General features: G+C 36.9%; 1 protein-coding gene across 1 annotated transcript in view; it reads right to left on the reverse strand.

The window, feature by feature from the left end:
* Positions 1-21,254, reverse strand: part of SDK1 (sidekick cell adhesion molecule 1) — a gene marked incomplete at its 5' end in the record, with an annotated part of 412,638 nt that overhangs the window by 196,640 nt on the left and 194,744 nt on the right. Inside the window, one exon of the mRNA XM_082006804.1 lies at positions 16,472-16,605. Within this exon, the coding sequence (XP_081862930.1) occupies positions 16,472-16,605 (134 nt within the window). The remainder of the gene's footprint in view (positions 1-16,471; positions 16,606-21,254) is intronic.

The following is a 21,254-nucleotide window of genomic DNA, read 5'->3' on the forward strand; positions in this document are numbered from 1 at the left end:
GTTTAATAGGAGTAAGTTGTATGGCACACTTTTCAAAATCAGTGATTGGTGACAGGCTTGTTTACTACTCATTAATAAAAATCGAGGTATCACTCCTGCTGGATACTCCTAATGTTTCTCGTTTACTTTTCCTTCCCGTTACTGTGATTGACATATAACTCATCAGAGTTCTGGGCATTTATTCTGAACTTTGCACAGAATGCAGCAACAATCCTTCAGCGTGGAAGCTAAATATGTCAGGATTAACATTCTGCTAAATATTCAAACAGAAATTACACTAGCAGTGTAATCTGGGGCTTTATGAGAGGTTTTATGCAATTTGTGGATTCTGATCAGGTCTGGGACAATACAAAGGGTAAGTAAAGGTCTGCCACAAATCTGCGTTTATCTCTCTGCTAAGCGAAAATAAAAATCCTACCAAACCTAGAAGTTTGGTTTGAGAAAGAATTATGTAATAAGTTTGGTATATTTCTATAGGCGATTCTCATTTTAAGTCAAGAAAAATACCAATAACTTAAGGTAATTCCACTTGGTAGCGGCAAGATACCGCCACAGGATGATTAAACTGGTAGTTTGATCATGCAGAGATGCTTTTCCCTCCCTGCTTTCTAGAAAGGTTGTCATTGTACAGGAACTTAAACGTTAATTCCTGGCTTCTAGTAATTGCAAGGTTTTTTGTGATCTCTAGATATAAACACCAGATACATGCTCAGATGAGTAATTGTAGATGAGACTCGGCCTTGAAGATCCAAACTCATTTTAAGTACAGGGAGGAAAAATACACTTATTACTAGATCTTGTGTAGTACACTACAGAGCTGTCAGGCAACAGCCCCCAAAGCTCGACACGCAGTACTTGTATGACAGTGGTGGACAACAAACCTCTTCCAAAGCTGTCCTACCAACACTTACATTGCACCCTGCAAACCCTTGGCAATTTAGTAGCTGCCTCAAATTGTTTTTCAAAGCAGTTTTCTCCTTTTACATAGCGATGGAATAAACACAAACTCTTCTAATTCAGTAATCAGGACAGATAATTACATCCCTTTAATTGTTTTCTTTTTCCAGCTTAGGTTCATGTTGATGGGAGATGGTAAAATTAGTCTATGAGCCATCTGAAGTTTGCCGCTTGCTGATTAAAGCCTTAATTGATTCAGAATGTTTTACAAATCAATCTCTAAATTACTTCAGGATCATGGTGGCATATTGTAAAAAAGAATTCACACACGCACGCTCTCCTTCAGAGAATGTGATTCTCATTCACAAGTCCTTAACTGCATAAACAATTTGGTTATGTCGTTTTCAAAATTCACTGTTTGATAAAACCAGAAAAAAATAGCAAAATGAGAATTACTTACAGTAGTAACCTGCTGTCACTTATAGAGGATTCTTATTCTTTCCTAAGCTTACTTTGTAATTTCTGAACGGATTGCATGCAATACAGCCTTGGAGTGCCACCTCCACCGCACCCCCACATAAAGAACCCCCAAACCAACAAACAAAATCTGATAAACTGATAATAAAACCTGATAACCTGGTCATAAAACTGACCTGCAGCCCAAAGAAAGCAAAGCATTCAAAAACCACATGTGTTTCTGTGATTCAGTGCACTCCATCCTGCACTCAGGATCTGCACTTTTCATTGAGATTTTATATTACCTATCACGCGGTTTTGGTAAGCTCTGCACATTTCCAGAGACTGCTACCCAGGATCCCTTTCTGAAACACAGATTTTAAAGTTCCCGTGGTGATCAAGGATGAAAAGGAGAGATATCTTACATTGTTCTTAAGGGCTCATCAAAAGGAACAACTCTGGCTCTAAAGGCAAACCTCCTCCTTTCCTCTTGCTGAATTTGCAGAGGACAGAGTAAGCGTAAGACAACTTCGATGCAAGCCTCTCCTCCTTTTAAATTGACTGTTCAATTCAGCTCACCTTTACCTCATTCTAACCACAAGCCCATTACGGTTAAGGATGTGAAGACCACTTAAAACCCACCACTGTATCCTTTAAAAAAAAAGGGGAGCTTCTGTCATATACTTCTAAAGTTGACAGATTACACAAAATGTCTTATTTTTTACAACACACACACTGTCTATAATAACTGTATTTCTGTCCGCCCCTCCCTTTTTTTTTTTAAATGACTGTGTCTGCAAAACATAATAAGAGGCTAAAATGAGCTAAATTGCAGGGCCATTTGATGACAGGCCGGTGTTTTTCCAAAGACTATCTCTTCTGGAGTCAGAAGGGTCATCAGCACAGACTGGTTTGCTGTTTGCACTTATTCACAAAAATGTCTATAAATCATACAGCTTATGCTGCACCGTGGAGGTTAAATATACTTTTGAAGGTTCTTATTAAAAGATATGACCAAGAAACTTTTGCATCACAAATATTACTCAGGTAAATCATATTAACTTCTGACGAATATTTAAAATATACCACACAGTTAAGGATAAGCATTTATGACAAACGTAATATCTTCAGCATTAACACACAAATGAGTTTTGTACTTACCATTCCACTGTATCCTGTGCCATGAAGCATGTGTAAATACTGTGTTAAGATACTAAGAAGTCATCAAGGTTGCTTGAGAAATTATGAAGTGAGACTGAAATGAAGTACCAGATCCACACAAAACTAAACCAGGATAATTGACTCATTAAACCCCAGTCTTTTAAAGATCACAATAAAGTCCTGTCAGCCGACTTCATAACTCTCTACTTTAAACATACAGTATCCTTTTCCAGAAAATAGCTTTATTCCTTAAAAGCAGCAAAACACCATTCTGAGAAAGAGTTGCCTTAAAGAAACAGTGCTTGCAAAGGCTCCCAGGAAAACAGGTTGGTCATTAGACACAGTAAATTCATAACTTGTATGTTTTAAGTTTCATAACTCAGAAATACTTTGACAAAATTAAAAACACCTCCTCTGATACGTGCAGTGAAAGAATGAACCAAGTAAAACACTATCTACCTGCATCTGCTAGCCTTAAACTCTGGATAAACAGCGTTATTTCATCCGTCTCCTTTGTGAGCACATATAGCATCTCACACTGCCACACTAATTACAGGCCTGTGGACTTCTTCCATTACAAACACCCTTTGAAAGCATTTGCAACAATCTTGTAAAAAAAGATTTATCTGTGAATTTTTAAAATTACACTGCTTTCTCCATCTTTGAAATATGAAAAAAAGCCCTTGGCAATTAGCCCAGCTGACTATTTCTGTGGCTATTGCAAGCTACAACTGAAGTGTGTAACCATCCCAGGCTCATTTTTTCCAAAATAAATTTTGCATTGTACTCAAGATAGGAATTCAGTAGTAACTATCAAGTCCAAAAAGGTCTGCCAGATTCCATAATATTTCTCCTCATTAGCCTATGAAGAGCAAATCGCCCTCTTTGTCAATGAACATATCAGATTTGTCAGCTACAACTGAATCAAGGGCAGTCTTCCTCTCCTCCTCTCGCCACATCTAATGCAGGTCTTCGTGTTTGCTGACGACGTGGCCAGCGGTACCGGTTTTCAAAGGATCCCAAGCCCTCAAAGTTGCAACACACCATATCGACAATGTTAAAAAAAAAAGTAATTTATATCCTTTCCAAAAAGCAAAGTCGCAACTGATAATCCAAATTCTATCAAGATGCTTTCAATTTTAAACAGCCTGACACGTTTACTGTGCTTCCATTTCATAAAGTATACTTCTTGAAGACTTACAACTTTGAAGAGTTAAAATTTACATATTGTCTTCAGGGTGAATAAACATAATATTGCCAATTAATTGCTTCTTTCAATATAAAAAAATACTCCTTTTTTCCTTTTTTTTTTTTAATTCCTCATAGCTTCTTGGGTATTGTCTATTTGCATGACAAGGTAGAACTTGTCTTTCCACAGTTAAAGGGAAGTGCTGAGCATCTGTTTAGACCACATATCCCTTAAAACCATGCCTGCTGCATTGACTAGCAATGAAGCAATAAGTGTTTGAGTATTTTTTTTTTAAGAGTAGTTTTTAAAACGCTCACATGGTACAAATGTTTTTGTCAAGGAGGCCATAGACCAGTTCCGAAGCCAATGTGGCTAGAAATAAGTGGTGTTGTAGTGGAACAAGCAGAATTCTCTATCAAATTTACCAAGGGAATAGCCATAAGTGAAATAATATTAATTTAGATGAAGAATCAATGTGCAACAAAACCACTAACATAACAATGACCACAAAATTCAGGTAAGCAGAAATATTGTCTCAAGGGGAAAAAGCTCCTCAAATGATTAAACAAATGATTCTTGTCACACCAAAGGTAATAAACAATAATTGCAAAAAAAACATTTATATAAATCTTCACAATAAATCCCATGGTGTTTTACAGTTTAAGAGCAGATTAGATAGGTAGGCATGAAGTTTGAGATCAATACAATAATAATATGGTGAAGTCTAAGAGACTATACAAAATTCTTCCATCGGGAAGCATGAAATTGGTCCGAAAGTAATGAGTCTATAATCACAAGACACACAAGAAAACAATCCCTCAGGCTCCAAGTTCACAAGGTATTTAGATATATGTGAAAGCTCTCTGCACTGGTATTAAAAAATACATGTAAGCAAGCAGGGCTCAAAATGAAGATACTTATTTTTCAGTTTTCTCTGCCTTTATCTTTGTCTGCATCTCAAGTTTCCATTTTAATTTATGGAACAAGATGAACCTTGGATTTTTCAGCTAAAAAAAAAAAAAAAAGATTCCCACATAACCTTTGTTTTGTGAGATAAAGCTCACCAAATGAAATTAAGTCACTCCACAGCAATTCTTGGCCTTGTTCCAGGGCAACGTGGAAAGGAACATTTGTCATAATCACTTACAATTGGAAAAGAAGAGGAAGAGATCACCGTTAATGATGCAGCATCGTGCGGCATCAGGGACTTTTGACTTATCACTGCTCAGTGACGACAACGATGGACCTCGGAGAGCATTCTACATAGAGAGGAGCGAGATGCAGCAAGTTCTCTGCACGGAGGGATCTATAGCCTAAAAAGGCAGGTTATTTAGCATGATCTCCTCTGATACAATAGGTCCACTTGAATTATTTTTCTTCTTGGGGTTTTTTGGTTGGTTGAGTGACCGGCTGTTTGGGAGGGGGGTGTTTGGATGAGCGTAGCATGCCTGCGAGATCCTCCTCTTCCACAATTATCCTCTGCATTTTCACTTCTCAGTTTCATGGCCCTTTTCAGCCTGCTTTTACAGATTTGATTTTATATTCATAATCACCTTGAAAAGGCCATCTGTAATTTTAATCACTCACTACCAATTACTTTCTTTAATAGCTATGACAGTATCACTCACAGCAATCTGATAAACCCAGAAGGATGGGTAAAGGCAGCACTAGGTGTGCAGTTTCTTGCTAAGCGTTTGCAGAAGATAGATACAACATTGCTGGCGTTTTAAGCCTTCGCTGTCTTTACTAAGTTGGGTTTATGAGCACCTGGCTTTGCAGAGCGGATCAAAATAAAGCCAACATGGAGTAAATAAGCTTTTCTTTTTATCCCTCTTTAGTGTGCAAGGAACAAGTGGGGAATAAAAAAAAAAGCAAACCACCAGGCAAATCTCTTGTCCTTCCTTCTTCATGCAAGAGACTGTCCACCGCAGTATTTTCCCTACAGACAACAGCAGTAAGCTACTTGTTCTCAGCTTGTAGACATATTTAACAGCAGATATAGCTGGACAAAATTGAATAACAATTTTGCACAAACAGGGCCTTAGAGACTAGGACATTGTGTGCACCTTCCTGGTTGCTGCATTCCTTCATTTTTATCACAGAAAGCTTACAGTCCCTTAAAGATACACTATTTAACAATGATGTTCTCCCAGACTATAGGAGTTGTAACTTTGTTCCCACATTCCATAGCTAAAATTATTCATGCACCAGAAAAAGGCATAGTTTTGGATTATGGATTATTTTTAAGGGACTTAAATTTTCCATTACTTTATGGCATAATCTGTAGGGAAAAAAAATTAAAAATCAGAACTTGGATTACTCCAACGTCTAACTGTTGGGATCACCCTGCATGGCTCGACCTTAAGGAGAAGGAGCTGTGGCACTGAGAAGCTGGTAAACAGCTGGATATCTGCACGACTCGGCCTTGAGGAGAAGGAGCTGTGATAAACAACTAAGAAGAAGCAAGGAAAACAGGAACACCTGCAAGCAGCGGATCCTGACTGTGTGAGAGGCGCATGGACAGCGCGTGATATTTTGTATATAGCCAATTGCAATAGTGTGTGTAACAAGCTGTAACCAATCATGAGTGTGTGCGCGGTGACTAAGCGAAAATTATGATATATATTGGAGTCAGACAAGACAATAATATAACTCTCATAGAGTTGTGAAGTCCATCCTTCTCCCGCATCTAACCACTCCCCAGATGCAAATGACAATATGAGAAACTGCGGGCTACAAAAATGAAGGATAATGGACATCCTGGATCGGCAATTACAGCTTCCACAGTACAACCAAGCGGACAAGAAATCAATGCAGCTTTTACATACATCAGGTGAAGCAACCCGGGTTACAATGAATTTTGAGTTTCTCTTCCTTTTACAATGGGGGAGGGAGGTCCAATTATTCTAAATTACTTTAAAATTCACAGCAAGTCCTTACATAAAATCTAAAAAAAGTTTCCAATGCTGAATCTTATTTATTAAAATTTGGAGGAGAAATTGGTCATCTGATTTCAAAAAACCAAACCTAGTTGGACAGTGTCTAAGCAAGAAACTTTCATATTTTCTACTGAACAAAACAATCAAATTAAATTAACAATCAAATTAAATGCCTTATCGTAATGCTTCTATACAAAGAATACTACTCAGTTTTACAGATGATCTTGAATCTTGCATGCCCTGACTCTCCAATGTTTATGTTGCAGTTGTAATCACTAGATTTTTTCGTTTTCATTCATACGCAGGCTGTGTGCTCTTTCAGAATCACTTTGATGAATCATGTCTATCTGGCAGAATGATGACACAGACATGTGAGGGCTTTCTATCTTTATTCAGTGTTCCTGTTCTGTGATGGGATATTGAGAAGAAATTAAAGACATCTTTAGTAGGAAGAGCTTTAAAAATGATAACCTTCAGGCAACCATACGTTTGTGAAAGCTTGAGATTAAAGTTTTTGTAAATATGCTGGGGGGACTTCTGCCGTGCAGACCTTTAGCATGTTTAATACACTCTTTAGGATATATATAGGCTTTTGCAGTAACTGTGTAAGTGCAAAAGGCATTCTATTAAACATCTGTTTTAAGCATATTTATTATTCCACATTGATATTGTGTAGAAGACTTTTTGAGCTTGCCTAGTACAGTGACAGTTTAAAGAACACCATCAAGTAGTTCCTAAATTACTTATTTTCTAAATTGAAGAGCGAGTCCTACTCCTATGGATACAAAGCTGTCACAGCCATGTATTACATGGATGTTTTTCCTCTAAATGTAATTAATTTTTTTCTTAAAATAGCATGTTTAAGCTGAAGCTTGCTTCGGTAAGTTACAGATTCTTACTTTCTTGGTAAAAAGCACCCCTCAGTAGGGTTTAGCAACTTGAAATCAATGAAAATTATACTTTAAATACATCCAACTTTATGAAGATGGGAAACAAAGCAAAAGATTTCAAGTCAGCTACTTAGGATACTCCAGGAGTATGGCACAGCAGAATGGGACTCATAAGAGATCAAAAGGGGTAAATTGATATGCGATTCTCCAGCAGCTATTCCTTTCAAAGCTTCAGAATTAGAATACTTACATGAACTGAAGCAAAGCCCTTTACAAATGCCTACAAATCTCTATACTTCTGTCTCCTCTGGAAGTTTTTAGAAAGTACAGTTAATCTTAGGCATACATGATAAAGAAATAAACAGTTCTAAAGAAAAGATTGTTTGCCGGTTCTACAGTCCCAGAAGTAGCCAACAATGGGTGTTGCTTGACTTCAATAAATTCTTCAGACTTTTATGATTTCCGTTACCATTATTATTTATCATAGCTATTTACTAGATAATAATTTTTATAGCATTATCAATACATATTAAACAGCTTCTCAAAAATCCCGAAGCACTATTTAAACATACAAGCCTGGACAGGAGCTACTACTCTCACACCAACGATTAGAACTAAACATAAGCACTAAGTATTTAAACAAGAGTGAGAAAGTCAGTTCATTTCTCACTGCAATGAAATAGAAAAGAGAAACTGAAGAGAAATATTTTCATGGTAGAATCCGGTTAAGTTGGACCTGGACTATACTACCAATTTTACCATTTTTGCCCATGAAAGATGATTCAAACTTGAGTAAGCAGCACCATCTTTTTATGTCTGCTCAAAACAATGTTTATTTCAGCAGCTTGCTTTCATCTTATTGCATGCTAGAGTATTAGTACAAGACTGGCTAAAGAAAAATACTGATCAAAAAATGATACTTTCTTTGTAAATTCTGCAGTATTACTTTTAAAAAAATTGTAGGTGAGTCAGTGAGATTGAAAAGTCTGTCTGTTGAATTAGCAATACATTTCTGTCCAGAAAAGTCTTCTGGCATTTCTCTTATGTTGGTCTTCCAACAAATCATCACAGTTTGTTCAAGATGGCATTTTCCTGGATGGCATGTATAATTGATGTATGTCACATTTTATAAAATGATTGCAAGGTAAATTCAATTTTCTCTTTTCCTTGTTTGTGTCCTCTAAGAATCTCTTATCTGCACATATCAATTACAGAGCAGTGACAAGAGATAGGATACAAATCACTCCGATGAATGTAATAGCAAAAGTGATTAGAGATAGCGAGAGATTAATTGCATGTGTCAGATACAAATAAAGGGTTTAGGAGACAACCGAGGATTTTGATTCCGTGTGTGTATTCCAGATCTCTTACAGACACAAAACCCCAAACCTTACAGACAGACAAGCGTAACAAGAAGCTGGTTGAATTAATGAATCAGATTATAGAAACCTTAGCATTTGCCATTTTTTCAGAGCAGTATGCATAACACATGTACACACGCCAAAGGAACATACACTCAGTTCGAGTGCATTTCCCCAGCCAGCGATGAGTCCCCATAACAGGGTTCCATCAGTTGCATTTGGGAGAAAAGGAACTATTCTTTCCATAAACCATGTATTTCAAGCTTTATTACATTTGTTGATGCAACATGATGAATATTAAGTGCCAGATATTTAAATATCTTTTATGCTGATTTTGGCTGCTGAAGTTCTCTTCAATAGTAAGACTGAAAAAATCTTACAGAAAGTTTATTTTATTATCTTTCCATTGCAGAAAGCCATCATCCTCTATTAGGGTTGATACATTTAAAGTATCATAATGAATCTGAGGAAAGCCGAATAAAAATTTACTTCTACTAGCAAAGGAATTGCCTGGGACAGAGGCTGCAGCAGATGCAAAAGCGCATCGTGTATGGCAGTAAGTATTATCAAAGATAGTCCAGATAAAGAAAAAAATTTGAGACCAAGCAATGTTTCTGCTATTAGTCAGAAAAAGCACTGATAGAATGTTTGGGTGAAGCCAAGGAAAAGCTCAAGCTGCCACGGAGGTTTCTTGGTTCACCTTTATTATTCCTGCAGTTTAGCAATCTATCATTTCAGCTGCAGGTTTCCCTCTATATCACTAGAGGTAAAAGTGAGGAAAGTTTTCCCTTCAGGAAAATAAAGACACAGAATTATGGAAGAGATCTGGCTAAAACTTTAAAAGAAACCCCCAAGAACCCCCTAAAACCAAAAACTAACCAATGATGAAATTTGGAGTCCAAGAATGTTGATAAATCCTGACCATCATCTCTTATTTCTTTGTAATGCATATAAAATGATTCTACACTGCAATACAGTACCTCTTTAACAGTAGATAATAGGGTAAACCATTAAGAATATCAGCCTTTGCTGAAATGCCTAGCTGTGGATAAAGCTTAAATTAACATTTGTTCCAATATATCAGAATCAAATCTTTAATAGTAACTCAATTTAGTCCTTTTTATTATAGCTATAATTGTTACTAAAAAGTATTTGACTTAAATATATATACATATAGATCTCAAAACCACAGTTAAGTTTTATTCAATATATTCTCAAAATAATAAGAAACTAAAATCCCCATTTAAAAATTTATGCCTTTTAGTATTAGAGCAGATTGGAGCTACAACTGAAGAAAAAGCATCAAGACAGACAGTATTTTTCCAGGGTATTAAAGATGGCATTTACACAAAACTGAACCTTAAGGATAAATTCTAAGTCCCAAACACTTCTACAGGCTCCTTCAAATTAAGTTTTTGGATAACAAAAGAATGTTAAGAGACCATCAGAGCAAAAGGCACACATTTACTCATGAAGACAAACATGACACAACCACTAGTGTATCCTTCCTGGAAATTCTGCTTAAAGAGAAAGCAAAGCCTACGTAGAAAATGGGAAAGGAAAGAAATGTCATTATTTCAAAGAATGACTTCAACATAGCACAGCTCAGCCCTCTTGGAACTGGTTCAGACTTCCTCAGTATTTGGTCAGAACCTCAGGCACGTATGGTACAATCGCACAGAAGTGCAATTTCATTTCATCCCATATTCCTTCTCCTTCTCCCACCAAAAAAAGAAAAAAAAAAAAGCGCATCATTGAAGCACTAACTTCACTTCAACAGTACTAACCCAGAGAGCTAAGCAAAGTAAATCCACTTGGCATGAACTAAAAACAGTTGACAAGTTTATAGAGATTGTGTGAATTTGACCTCAAAATAGAAATATCTATTCCCTGGGGGTGCCAGCCCATTCCTTTTTTCCCCTGCCCACACCTGGAAGCTGGACTAGTCATGAAAAATTCATGCAGCAGTATGCTTCAAACTTATCCATGAAGGATCCTCAACATCTGCTAAGTTGAGCTAACCTTCACGGTTAATATGAAAAATTTTGTCAGTGAAACGCTCTTCTTTCCAGAGAGGAAAACATCTGCTCAGAATCTTCTGAAAACTTATCTTCTTAACAAACCTGACAGAAGGATGTCAAAATTACTGTCCTACCAACTACACTGACAGGTAATATGGCTTTATTCCCCCCCTCCCCCCATTTTCTTTCCTAACAATGTAAAGAATATTTCATTTTCACAGATACTGAAAGTGACCTAAACATCTCCTTTACAATAGAAAAAACCACCAAAACTTTCTGTGCAAAATCAGTACCCCGTGTGTCTGAAATGGGACTCCTCTCTTCTGTAAAATTTATGCTTCGATACATTAAATTGAACAAAATAGGCACCAACCAGAAACAAACAAGGTCTATTTAGCCTCATGTCAACGTCTGCTGTAACAGAATAAAATTCTTCTTCTTGCAAGTGGAAGCTGGGCAGAACAACATGACACTCTCGTATGTTAAATTAATTGCAATGCAACCAAGCCAGGAGTTTAATTTTCGGTCCCCAACTTTTTTTTTTTTTTTTAACTTTTTTTTTTAAGCGTTGCCAGTGCTCAAGGGAAAAATTTATCTTCGTTAAATGATAATTGGCTTTATTATCTTTGACTCTTCAGAAATGCTGGCTGGCAAGGTTTTTAAAAATTTCATCAATCTTGTTTTCTGTTTTTACAAAGCCTGCATCAGAAAAAGATGTCAGTCTGCGGAACACTCTGTATATCCTAGTATTATGAATAGGTCTTGAGACTATCTAATTTACTAATAAATCTATTGAAGCGACATGCATCTCAATGTTTCACAGCTTAACAAGAAGGTCCAGAAGCAAGGCCCTGAATTGTGGTTCCACGTGATTAGCACTGAAAAACCAATTGAAGCAGGAGTATCTAAGCTGTCAGAGCAGCTTACGCATACCCACCTTGTGCAAACTTGCCGTTTAAATCATTTACTGGGGGACGCTTCCCCAAGTTTTTCATAAAATACTTCGACTAAGGTCTGAAATAGCAGTGCATACTCTTAAAAGTTTCTAACACCGGGCCAACGGTGCTCACATCTACAGCGTTGCATTGAAGTTAATAATAGAAAAATCTGAGCAGGGCTTTTTGAACTTCTTCTAAAGCAGCACCAGAGCCTTGTCGGGCTGTCATGTAATAAAGTAACAAGGACAGGCATTGCGTACGTCACAGCGGATACCTCAGCCGGCTCTTACAGTAATAAAAAGCTCCCTATCAATCTCCGCCGCCCCCCAAACACTTACTAAACTCTTGACTTGTAGAGTAGAAATCCTTACAATTTCATTAAGAAGCTCTTAAGATCCCAGCTCCCTCTTTTCTCCAAAACACACCTTCATGCATAAGTGGCACAGCCCACAGCAAAGTACGATGTTACCACTTTTTTTGGTTTGGGTTGGGTTTTTTTGGTTTGTTTTTTAAAGTTCCATACTACAACTGTAAGTGGTTTGGTACAGTTTCCAAGATTTAGCTGATACAGAGAGTATGGCCTTTGAGGAAATAAGACTTTTATGATGGCCTCACTTCAATGAACACTTCAATCTTTGTGTCCTGCCAACACTGGTAAGATCAAATGCATGTCAACCTTATCTCCCCGACAAACCAGAGTCCATAGGAAGGGATGCAACCATCTGTGCTGCAGTGTATTTGGTGTCTGTTCTCCCACAGACAGACAGAAGCAGCCTAAAGAATTAAGGATCAGTTTAAGATATTATCATCAAATCTATTGATGAATTGATGAAAACAAGAAAGAACATTAAGAAATTCCCAATTTTTTTTTATTGAAAAGTCATATTTACATCTAAGCAGCTTGTGACAGCTCAGTGATATATTAACTCACATCTCTCTGGTTAAGTTGGGAAGTTCCAGCAATGGAGTTAATATTGAAATCCTCCAAAACAGTAACAACAGGGGGTAAGTGATGTATTTGAGTCAGAAAGCAAACTGAGTTTTGTTACTGTGTCTGTTGCCAAACTCTTGCCTTTCAGACTTTCCAATATTCCTAGCCAAAATTTTGTGTTATTTACATGAAAGCTGGGACATACGGTTAAAAAAAAAAAAAAAAAAAAAAAAGAGGCAAGATTTTCATTAGCTTTGTATACAGTTCAACTGATTTTAAGACATGTTAAATTTAGGACTAATTTATGACATCTACTAATTTCAGCTGTGATGTTATTCCCAATATGCTGCCTGTTGGACATCCTTTCTGTTTCTGCAATCAGTGGAAACATGTCCACTTGAAAGAAATGACCATCATTTTCAAGCATAGTTGGACTGTATGTCATGCTGTGGCCTGGACTTTCAAATTAAAACACACGGTTTTAGAGGACAGGCATGTGGAACAGCAGCGTTTAACCAAGCAAGGACTTGGCGCTTAAGGAAAACTTCTGCTCAACATTTGGATCTTCTTACAGAGTGACCATACCTATTGGCTAATACATCTTTAGTGCAAAGCGTATTTAAGGAGTTAACCATCACAGTAACGCGTACTGAGTATGTATCTGAAAACACCAAGATGTCCTAAAGCTCTGTTAATTTTCATTAAACCCAGGCATTCTCATGCCTACATTTTCCATGTCTGACCAACCTCAGAACATAGAGAAAAGCAAACCCAAGCACAGCAGAAGCAACACTGGCAAACTAGAAGGCTTTCTTTTGAAGCTGTTTTCCAGCTTCCATGCATCATGTTTGTAATCAGAGGTCAGTGTTGGGACTCAATGAGCTATAGGTTAGACTGACAAGAAAAAAAATAACATTTTTACTTTTAATACTCAGAGCCCTACTAGACAATTCATTGTGATTGGGGCTTTTAGAATGTATTTTTGAAACCTGTTCAACATCATCCAATCTCCGTATTCAACATGTATCAAATACAGATATTAATTGAAGGACAGTTTAATGTATTTTCCAGAGGTCTCTCAAACTCCATTTACTTTCAGCCACAATTCAACATTGACTTTAATCTGCAATACAAGGCCCTATAGCTCATCTTCTGAATACCTCAGGGCTATACCTTTCTCCTACTGTCAGTCTTGTATTTCAGACCAGAACAGGACAGCTTACAGCTTTCTCAGCTGTTAGACTGATTCTGAAAATGTGCTTTTCCTACAGGCTGGAGCAAGTCTGACACCAATATCCTTCAAGGAATAACAAGTTATGCATATCTAACACTGTTAGTGGATGACAGTGGATGACTGCCCTGGGAATTATCTATAGTTTATGGGTTTTTTTTTTTCCTTTCGCCCTCAATAAAAGTGGCAATACACATGCCGAGTCCTGTAGCAAGGTTGTACTCAATAATTAATATATAATCTACTCACACAGAGATTGGATATTCCACTTGTGGTTTATTTGATTTTGATTAAACTGTTTTTAAATTTTATACTTGTTCTAATGGAAAGTGACAAATGTCATCACTCTTAACATCTGATAAGATTTAGACAGCGACAATTCAGTGTGGTACCTTCCATACCTGGATGCACCTTTAACAATATCTTTCCAACCACTTGCTGGAATTCTTTATTACTCTTCCAAAATACATCATTTTTCTGCAGCCATTCTCTGCATATTGGTTCAGGACTATGTTTTTGCCTGATGGTTTTCTGTTCCTAGACCAAAAAGGTTTATTCACTTCTATCAAAGGTATTACATATGTTTCTCCCCCAGATCAAAGTTCAGAATGATCATGTTAATCTCGTTTTCTTTACGGACACTGTAATGCCTTATGGCCGGTGCCTTTCTTCACCACACACATAGCATTAATAATTCTGGATATCAAGATGACAATTTGAAAACCTCATTGGCAAATCCATTTTTGGCTTTCCATCTTGCCTCATTCTGCAGTTTCTTTTATCCATGTAATATTTCCTATTTTTCACATTCCAGATAGATTTGCATTCATGGTACCAAGTCTGTACACATTTTGAAGTGTTTTCTTTTCCATATGCCCATATTACCTTCTGCTTTGCATAGCAGTTGCTATGCATGCATGATCACAAACTACTTCTAGCATTAATTAAGATATGAAATTAAAGTGGGAAGTACATTATTGGTCACATAATACAAACAGTACAAATTTGTTTTAAAAAATGAAATTACTAAAGTGTTAGCAAACCTCTTTATACTGTCAGAAATAATAATGTTTACAATCTACATGCCACAGTACAGCCAGAATTCACAAGTGGATTTGGAATATTATTTCCACTTCAGAAAGATACACATAAAACCCCTGAGAAGCTCATTTCATTTATAAAACATATCTGGGAAGAAAACACAGGTCTGTCTCTTCTGCTGGCTGTTAGCATACAGCTTCTGCCCTCAGTGACCCCTGATCCCACCAACAAGGCTTCCATTGCCTGCGTAAGAACAGCTTTCCTTGAAATCTCATTAGGAATTTTAGCAGAAAAATCTGCTAAATCTATATTCTTAGAAATCAAGTGTTTCACAGGAACATAATGTCTTTGATGAACTTCTGACAAACAAACATAAGCATATTTCCAAACACAATTTGCCAGATTTCCTGCCTGGAAAGCCAGACTTCCAAGTTTTGCTATTGTAAGAAAATGAGCCATAGGGATTGTCTCAAATCTAATGGTATCCAAGATCAAGAGATCTTGGGCATCTCATCATGCTGACTGATCTAGGGCCAAGAGTCTTGCATCTTCTAGAGCCCAAACCACAAGAGTAGCCTTTCAGTAAAGCTGCCAGTGTCATCAACAGTTTACCCAGTCATCTCTGTCTCTACATCAAAAATAGAAATCTCCACATTCACACTGACATACTCCCTATCTTGCTGATACGTTAAAAAAAACACACCTTTACTAAATGTCCTCAGAAATGGAGTCAAACCACTCTACATGTTTAGAATATTAATTTTTCAGGCAAACACATTTAGTAAATGTTTTACAATAGTTTACACATGCATATTTTTGCTGAATGTGCACATTAGTATATTTAGTGTGTAGTCATCTTTCTGACCCCATTGCTCAGCTGCTTTCCCCCTGCCTTTGCTGTAAAATCTACTCATGGAATGTCTCTGTAATGGTAGGTGTTAATACAATTTGCGCAATGTAAAATAATAACAATGAAATGCATGTTCCTTGGGACTTCGTGATAACTCCAGGTAAAAATAGTGCCATAGACTGGGAATAGACTCAGTAATAAAACTGCACTCAGAAGACTGACTTGTTTACTTATGCACAATGGAAAACAATACGTTATAAACCCCTGCATTAAAAAGAAATTATGATCACCACTTCACAACAAACAGCATGGGATACCATCAGATACCTGCCTTGCACAAAATAAACCACCAGACAAAAGGCTTTGAGGGCGATTTGTCGAGAGCGTATACTCTTTTGGGTCCCACTTATTTTACAGGGAGTTCAATGTGCTCCAAAACAACCAGGAAAAGTTGATCTCCTTTAAAGATCCAATCCTTTATTAGCAAGGCTCTTTTTACCAGGGCAGCCTTTTGTGAATACTGTCTACAACCTCAGTTGTATGTTTTCTGGAATTTGGATACTCACTTGCTACGCTGAGATGAATAAACGGACTTGTCTTGTTCTCCCCATTCTTTTCATTGACTGCCTGGACATAGTAGCCTCCTGCGTCGATCACTGATGTTGCAAGGATCACCAGCTGATTGTCCAGTGTGATGGCTCTATTTAGGAAAGAGAAAGATCCCATTGAAACCAGAAGAATCGTATCCACTAGACAAAAATTGTACAACACTTCAGACTTGACAGACTGGTACAATATTCATTGGTCATCTAAACCAAGATGTTGCAGAACCAAAACCAGCCTGATTTCAAACACATTCATGAGTAATCCTTAAGATCTTTAATGCCTCTAGGCCTTTTCTCTGTTTAGATTGTCCAAGATGTTTATGGTGACATGCAGAAAGCTACACCATATGAAACTAGAACAGTTGAAATGGCAATAGGAAGTTACACAAGAAATGGCAAATGACAGCAGAGACTGATAGCCTGCAAATGGCATCATTATGGATTGACAACAGTCCTGGCAAACACCGGTATGCTGCAAAGTCAGTTTTATTGAAAACCTTCTCAACAAGTGAGACTGACACTCAGGGAATAAAACCACCTGGTTTAGTGAAAAAAAAAAAAAAAAAAAAAAAAAAAGGTAAAAAATCAAAGGCAGCAGAACCTCAGAAGATAAACTTTCTGTATTTATGGCATCACTAATTATCACAACATCACAGACAAGAACATCGGCAAGTTAGAGCCTAATTGATATAAAGAGGTGATGGGTGTGTAGATAGGGAGGGAAGAGTTTACGTTTGATGTAAAGCAGGTAGGAAAGCACAGCCCTGTAGTTAGCACTGGTGTAGGCCTGAAGGAGTCAATAAATGTCTTGTATAACACAAGTCTACTCTTGCTTGGGGCTGCTACATAACAAGTGTCTCTATAAACTCCCTTGTAGGCAGCATTATCCATTTGTACTGCAATAGGGTTGATTGCTTTGCATTTTACATGTATTAGATGGTTTTTTCTTGACTATAAAAAATTAAATCTTTATCTAGAGACAACATGTAAAAATTTAAGGCTTAACTGAACAGGACATGGGAAGATCAAGAACCAGGTAAGAATAAAAGAACACATAAAGTTCCAGAGAAAGCCTGTGGAGCAAAGAGCTGACACTAACGCAGACTGGGACAGGCACAAACTTGGAAATCTGAATGCAAGACTTGGGGCAAGAAACTCCCTTCACTTATATTACTTGATGAGAAGCCCCATTGAGTTCAGCTGTGCTATCAGTCATATCCTTGAGCATGAGGTTGAAACAACACATAAAATTATTATACTGGATGAAACAAGCTCATACATCAATAGGCCTCAAAAAGAGTCAGCACTAAGTCGATGTATTCATACACTAATCGGTCGATAATGACGGTCCTGCCTTTCTTCCTCCTGTTTTGGCATGGTGTGGTTAACATTAATAATTCACCACTGCTTTGCTTTTGAAAAAAGCAATAGGGGAAACCACACATTCCTACGGTACCATACTAGTTTTTATACATAGGAGGGGGCATAGAAAATTACAGTGAGAACATAGCAGCGTTCAAAGGCTGTGTGTATTTTATTCATATCACTTCAATTTTCTAATGTAGATAAAAAGAACACTGAAATTCTATAAATATATCTGTAAATACCAATAAATAAAAATCTACTGAAAAATATAAAAGGGTATATTTTCAGCTCTGAAACCAGTCATCACACAACAGCTAAAGATCCTGTTTGCATTATCATTACTGACAGTTTTTATTATAAAAAAATACTAAAAATAAACATCACAGTATTATTTTCCTTTATTCAATGAACCTGCACTAGTTTAATGGACGGAAAATTATTCAAAGAAACTGTGATAGATTTACAGAGTGGGGATAGAAAATGCAATTAACATGACATTTGATAAAGCAAATAAAGATAAAATTCCAATGAAGTGCTAATAATTGAATATTAAAAGACAACGATATTTACATTCATTTCTACTTCAGTTCTAAAGAAAGCAGCATTAGAAAGATTCTTTGAAAACACTGAAATATATTTCGGACTGCTTTGATGCTAGCTGGAACTGCACCATAAGTTTTAAAGGTGACCCTTGAATACTGGTGAGATGCATGCTGTTATCTGTATTAAAATGGCTGGAAATTTTGACATTTAAAGCATTATACTCATTATATACTAATCAAATAGTATAAAGGGAATTAAAATATGTTTATTAAGAAAATTGTTCAAAATTAAGTGGATTTTTTAATTATAATACACAAATATTTATTGGAGTGCAAGCAAAATGTAATGTTTGAGAGTGAAATGTAAATAAATTTTGAAGATTAAATGAACACAAGTATATTTGAACTGCAAAAGATCAGTGAAGGGCTAACCATTATAAATTATACATTCAAAATTGTGCAAGAAGTTTGATATTAATTTGTATAGAAAAAAAAGGATTAGAAGACAAAGGGACTACTGAAGACAACTCTTTGGGGTCATCAATCACATAGCCAAATTAATGTTAAATTAAAAACCCCAAAATGAGTTATTGATATCTTCATAGTTATGTGAAAAATTTAATGTTTCAATTTCATTAAGTAAAGACAGGTATAGAGCAAGACATGAGCCTTCACAGGCTGCAGGCTCCGAGAGTTTTATTTAGATCAAGCATGAGTCTTGTGCATCAGGAAAATCAATTAGTCACATTTTAAGGACTCATTAATTCCAATGTTTCTAAACCATCTGAAGATTCATGCCCCAGCCCTTGCCAGGGTTGCAGACGCTTTTTGCACAACAGCTGCACAGAGCACCCTGAAATGGGCTTAACATGTTTTCGTGGGTTTATTGTTTGTTTTCATTGTCTGATACAACTTTTAAATTATGACAGCACAACTCTAATGTTCCAAGGAAAATCTGATTCCCGGCTGCTCAGTTTACCAGCATATTTGAGGAAGATAACTACAGCAGATGAAGTGGACATGTCAGTAATTCATACCTAGCACAGAATTCATGAAAAATATTACTTTTTTTTTTTTTTAAAAAAAAAGCAATATCAAACTTAACTCAATCTAACATTTTCAAGACAGGAGCAACCAGCAAGTAAACTAAGGAGACCAATCCTTTTCCTTAAGGATAGGGAAAGGAGCATTTTAAATCATACGTTTTAATAGAAGAATTTTTAAAGTTTCTCTGGAGCTCAGCGGAAGCCTGTAGGGAGCAGCAGCCGGTACACAAACAGCAACGCACATGTCTGTGAGCAGTAAGCGGTTACAACGCTGGGTTCAGCATTATGATGTCCTACATCATTTCAGCGACACCTGTACCACAAAGCAGCCAGAGGCTAGACCAGGTTGATCTGAAGGCGAAGGCAAGTCGGGCCTTTGGCACTACAAGCTGTTTATGACACGCTGCCTAAGCGACGACCGGGTCTGACAGGGCAGGAAAAGGTGGCAATGACGGGGATAAGTCATTTCATACACCCGGTTCTTCGAAGTACCTGAACATGTACCTGGGCACCTCATGAGGTCTCAACACTTCCACTTACTGCAGCCAGAATTTAGCACTTACACACACTCTGGGATTTTTAATTGCAGCCTTCAGAATTGTCCAAATACTGTAAAAAACCTCACAAACCTGGTGCTAATACTCTCTAAGTTTGATCTAAAGCTTAAGGAAATTATTCTGTTAATATCAGTGGAACATGAATCAGGCCTTCAGACGTAAAGAGAATTTTCCGAAGGGGATACCATTATTAAGGCATTTAAGACAAAGGTTTTGGAGTTAAATAATTTTTTCCTGCACTGAAAATTGCATCATTTATTAAAATGCTGCAGATGAACTCTGCAGTGTCTTAAATAGGTAGATTTCCATTAATAACATTTTTAATGTGAAAATAGCAACATCTACTCTACAAGTGGGTAATTTCCTAAAGTTAGATATTTGTTAGGTTATTAGTGTACCAGATTACACAATAAATAGATAATATTAGGTTATAAAAACATCATAAAATGAAAATCTTAGAGTAACCTGATTAGGCTTTCTCTTAGAAGACTGCCATCTGCTCATGAGCCAGCGCGCAATATTTTAGTACAAAGGCCTTCATAAAGCCTCTTTTCCAATATTATGTCCAGCTAATACGACTATCAATCCCTCTTTAGAAGATATTTTTTATTAGAAAACCTCTGTTCCCCTTCTAAAAACTTGTCCACGTTACACAGCAAGCACCGATCCTTCTCCACGAGCCATACACCACACGGTAACAGCAATGTTAATAGAAAAGGGAGAAATTGTGGAGTAATAGCAGCGTAATTACTGAAACAACTTCCCCCATGGATTTCCCCTTTTGGAAAAACAGACAGACACATTGCAGTTAAACACACAGCTGTTCCAGTGAAATCCTGACTCGTAGTGCATGCATGGCTTAACAGAACGAGTGTTTCACCACCCATGTGTCCTCCAATTCTGATGTGGAATTATCAAATGAAAACTATTTAAATACATGTCTTCCACAAACAGTTCGTGTTTTTCAGGACTCGGTCACAGAGCAAAACATTAGCTTATTTGCTACAGAGCAACACGCCCATAGCAACAAAGCACTGAGAGCTGTGACTGGATGCCAGTTTCACAAAATATTATTTGGGTTCCAGGTATATTGTTACTGCAAATCGAACACCTATTGATAAAAAATTTATACTTACACAGCCACTGAATAATAACTACCTACAAATTAATGCATTGATTTCATAATCAGTGCTAGTTTATGCTATTGCTTCTCTAGCTATGCCATAGCACAACA

The sequence above is a fragment of the Phaethon aethereus genome (genome assembly GCF_964289735.1).
Source record: "Phaethon aethereus genome assembly, chromosome: 15".
In the NCBI taxonomy this organism is placed as follows: domain Eukaryota; kingdom Metazoa; phylum Chordata; class Aves; order Phaethontiformes; family Phaethontidae; genus Phaethon; species Phaethon aethereus.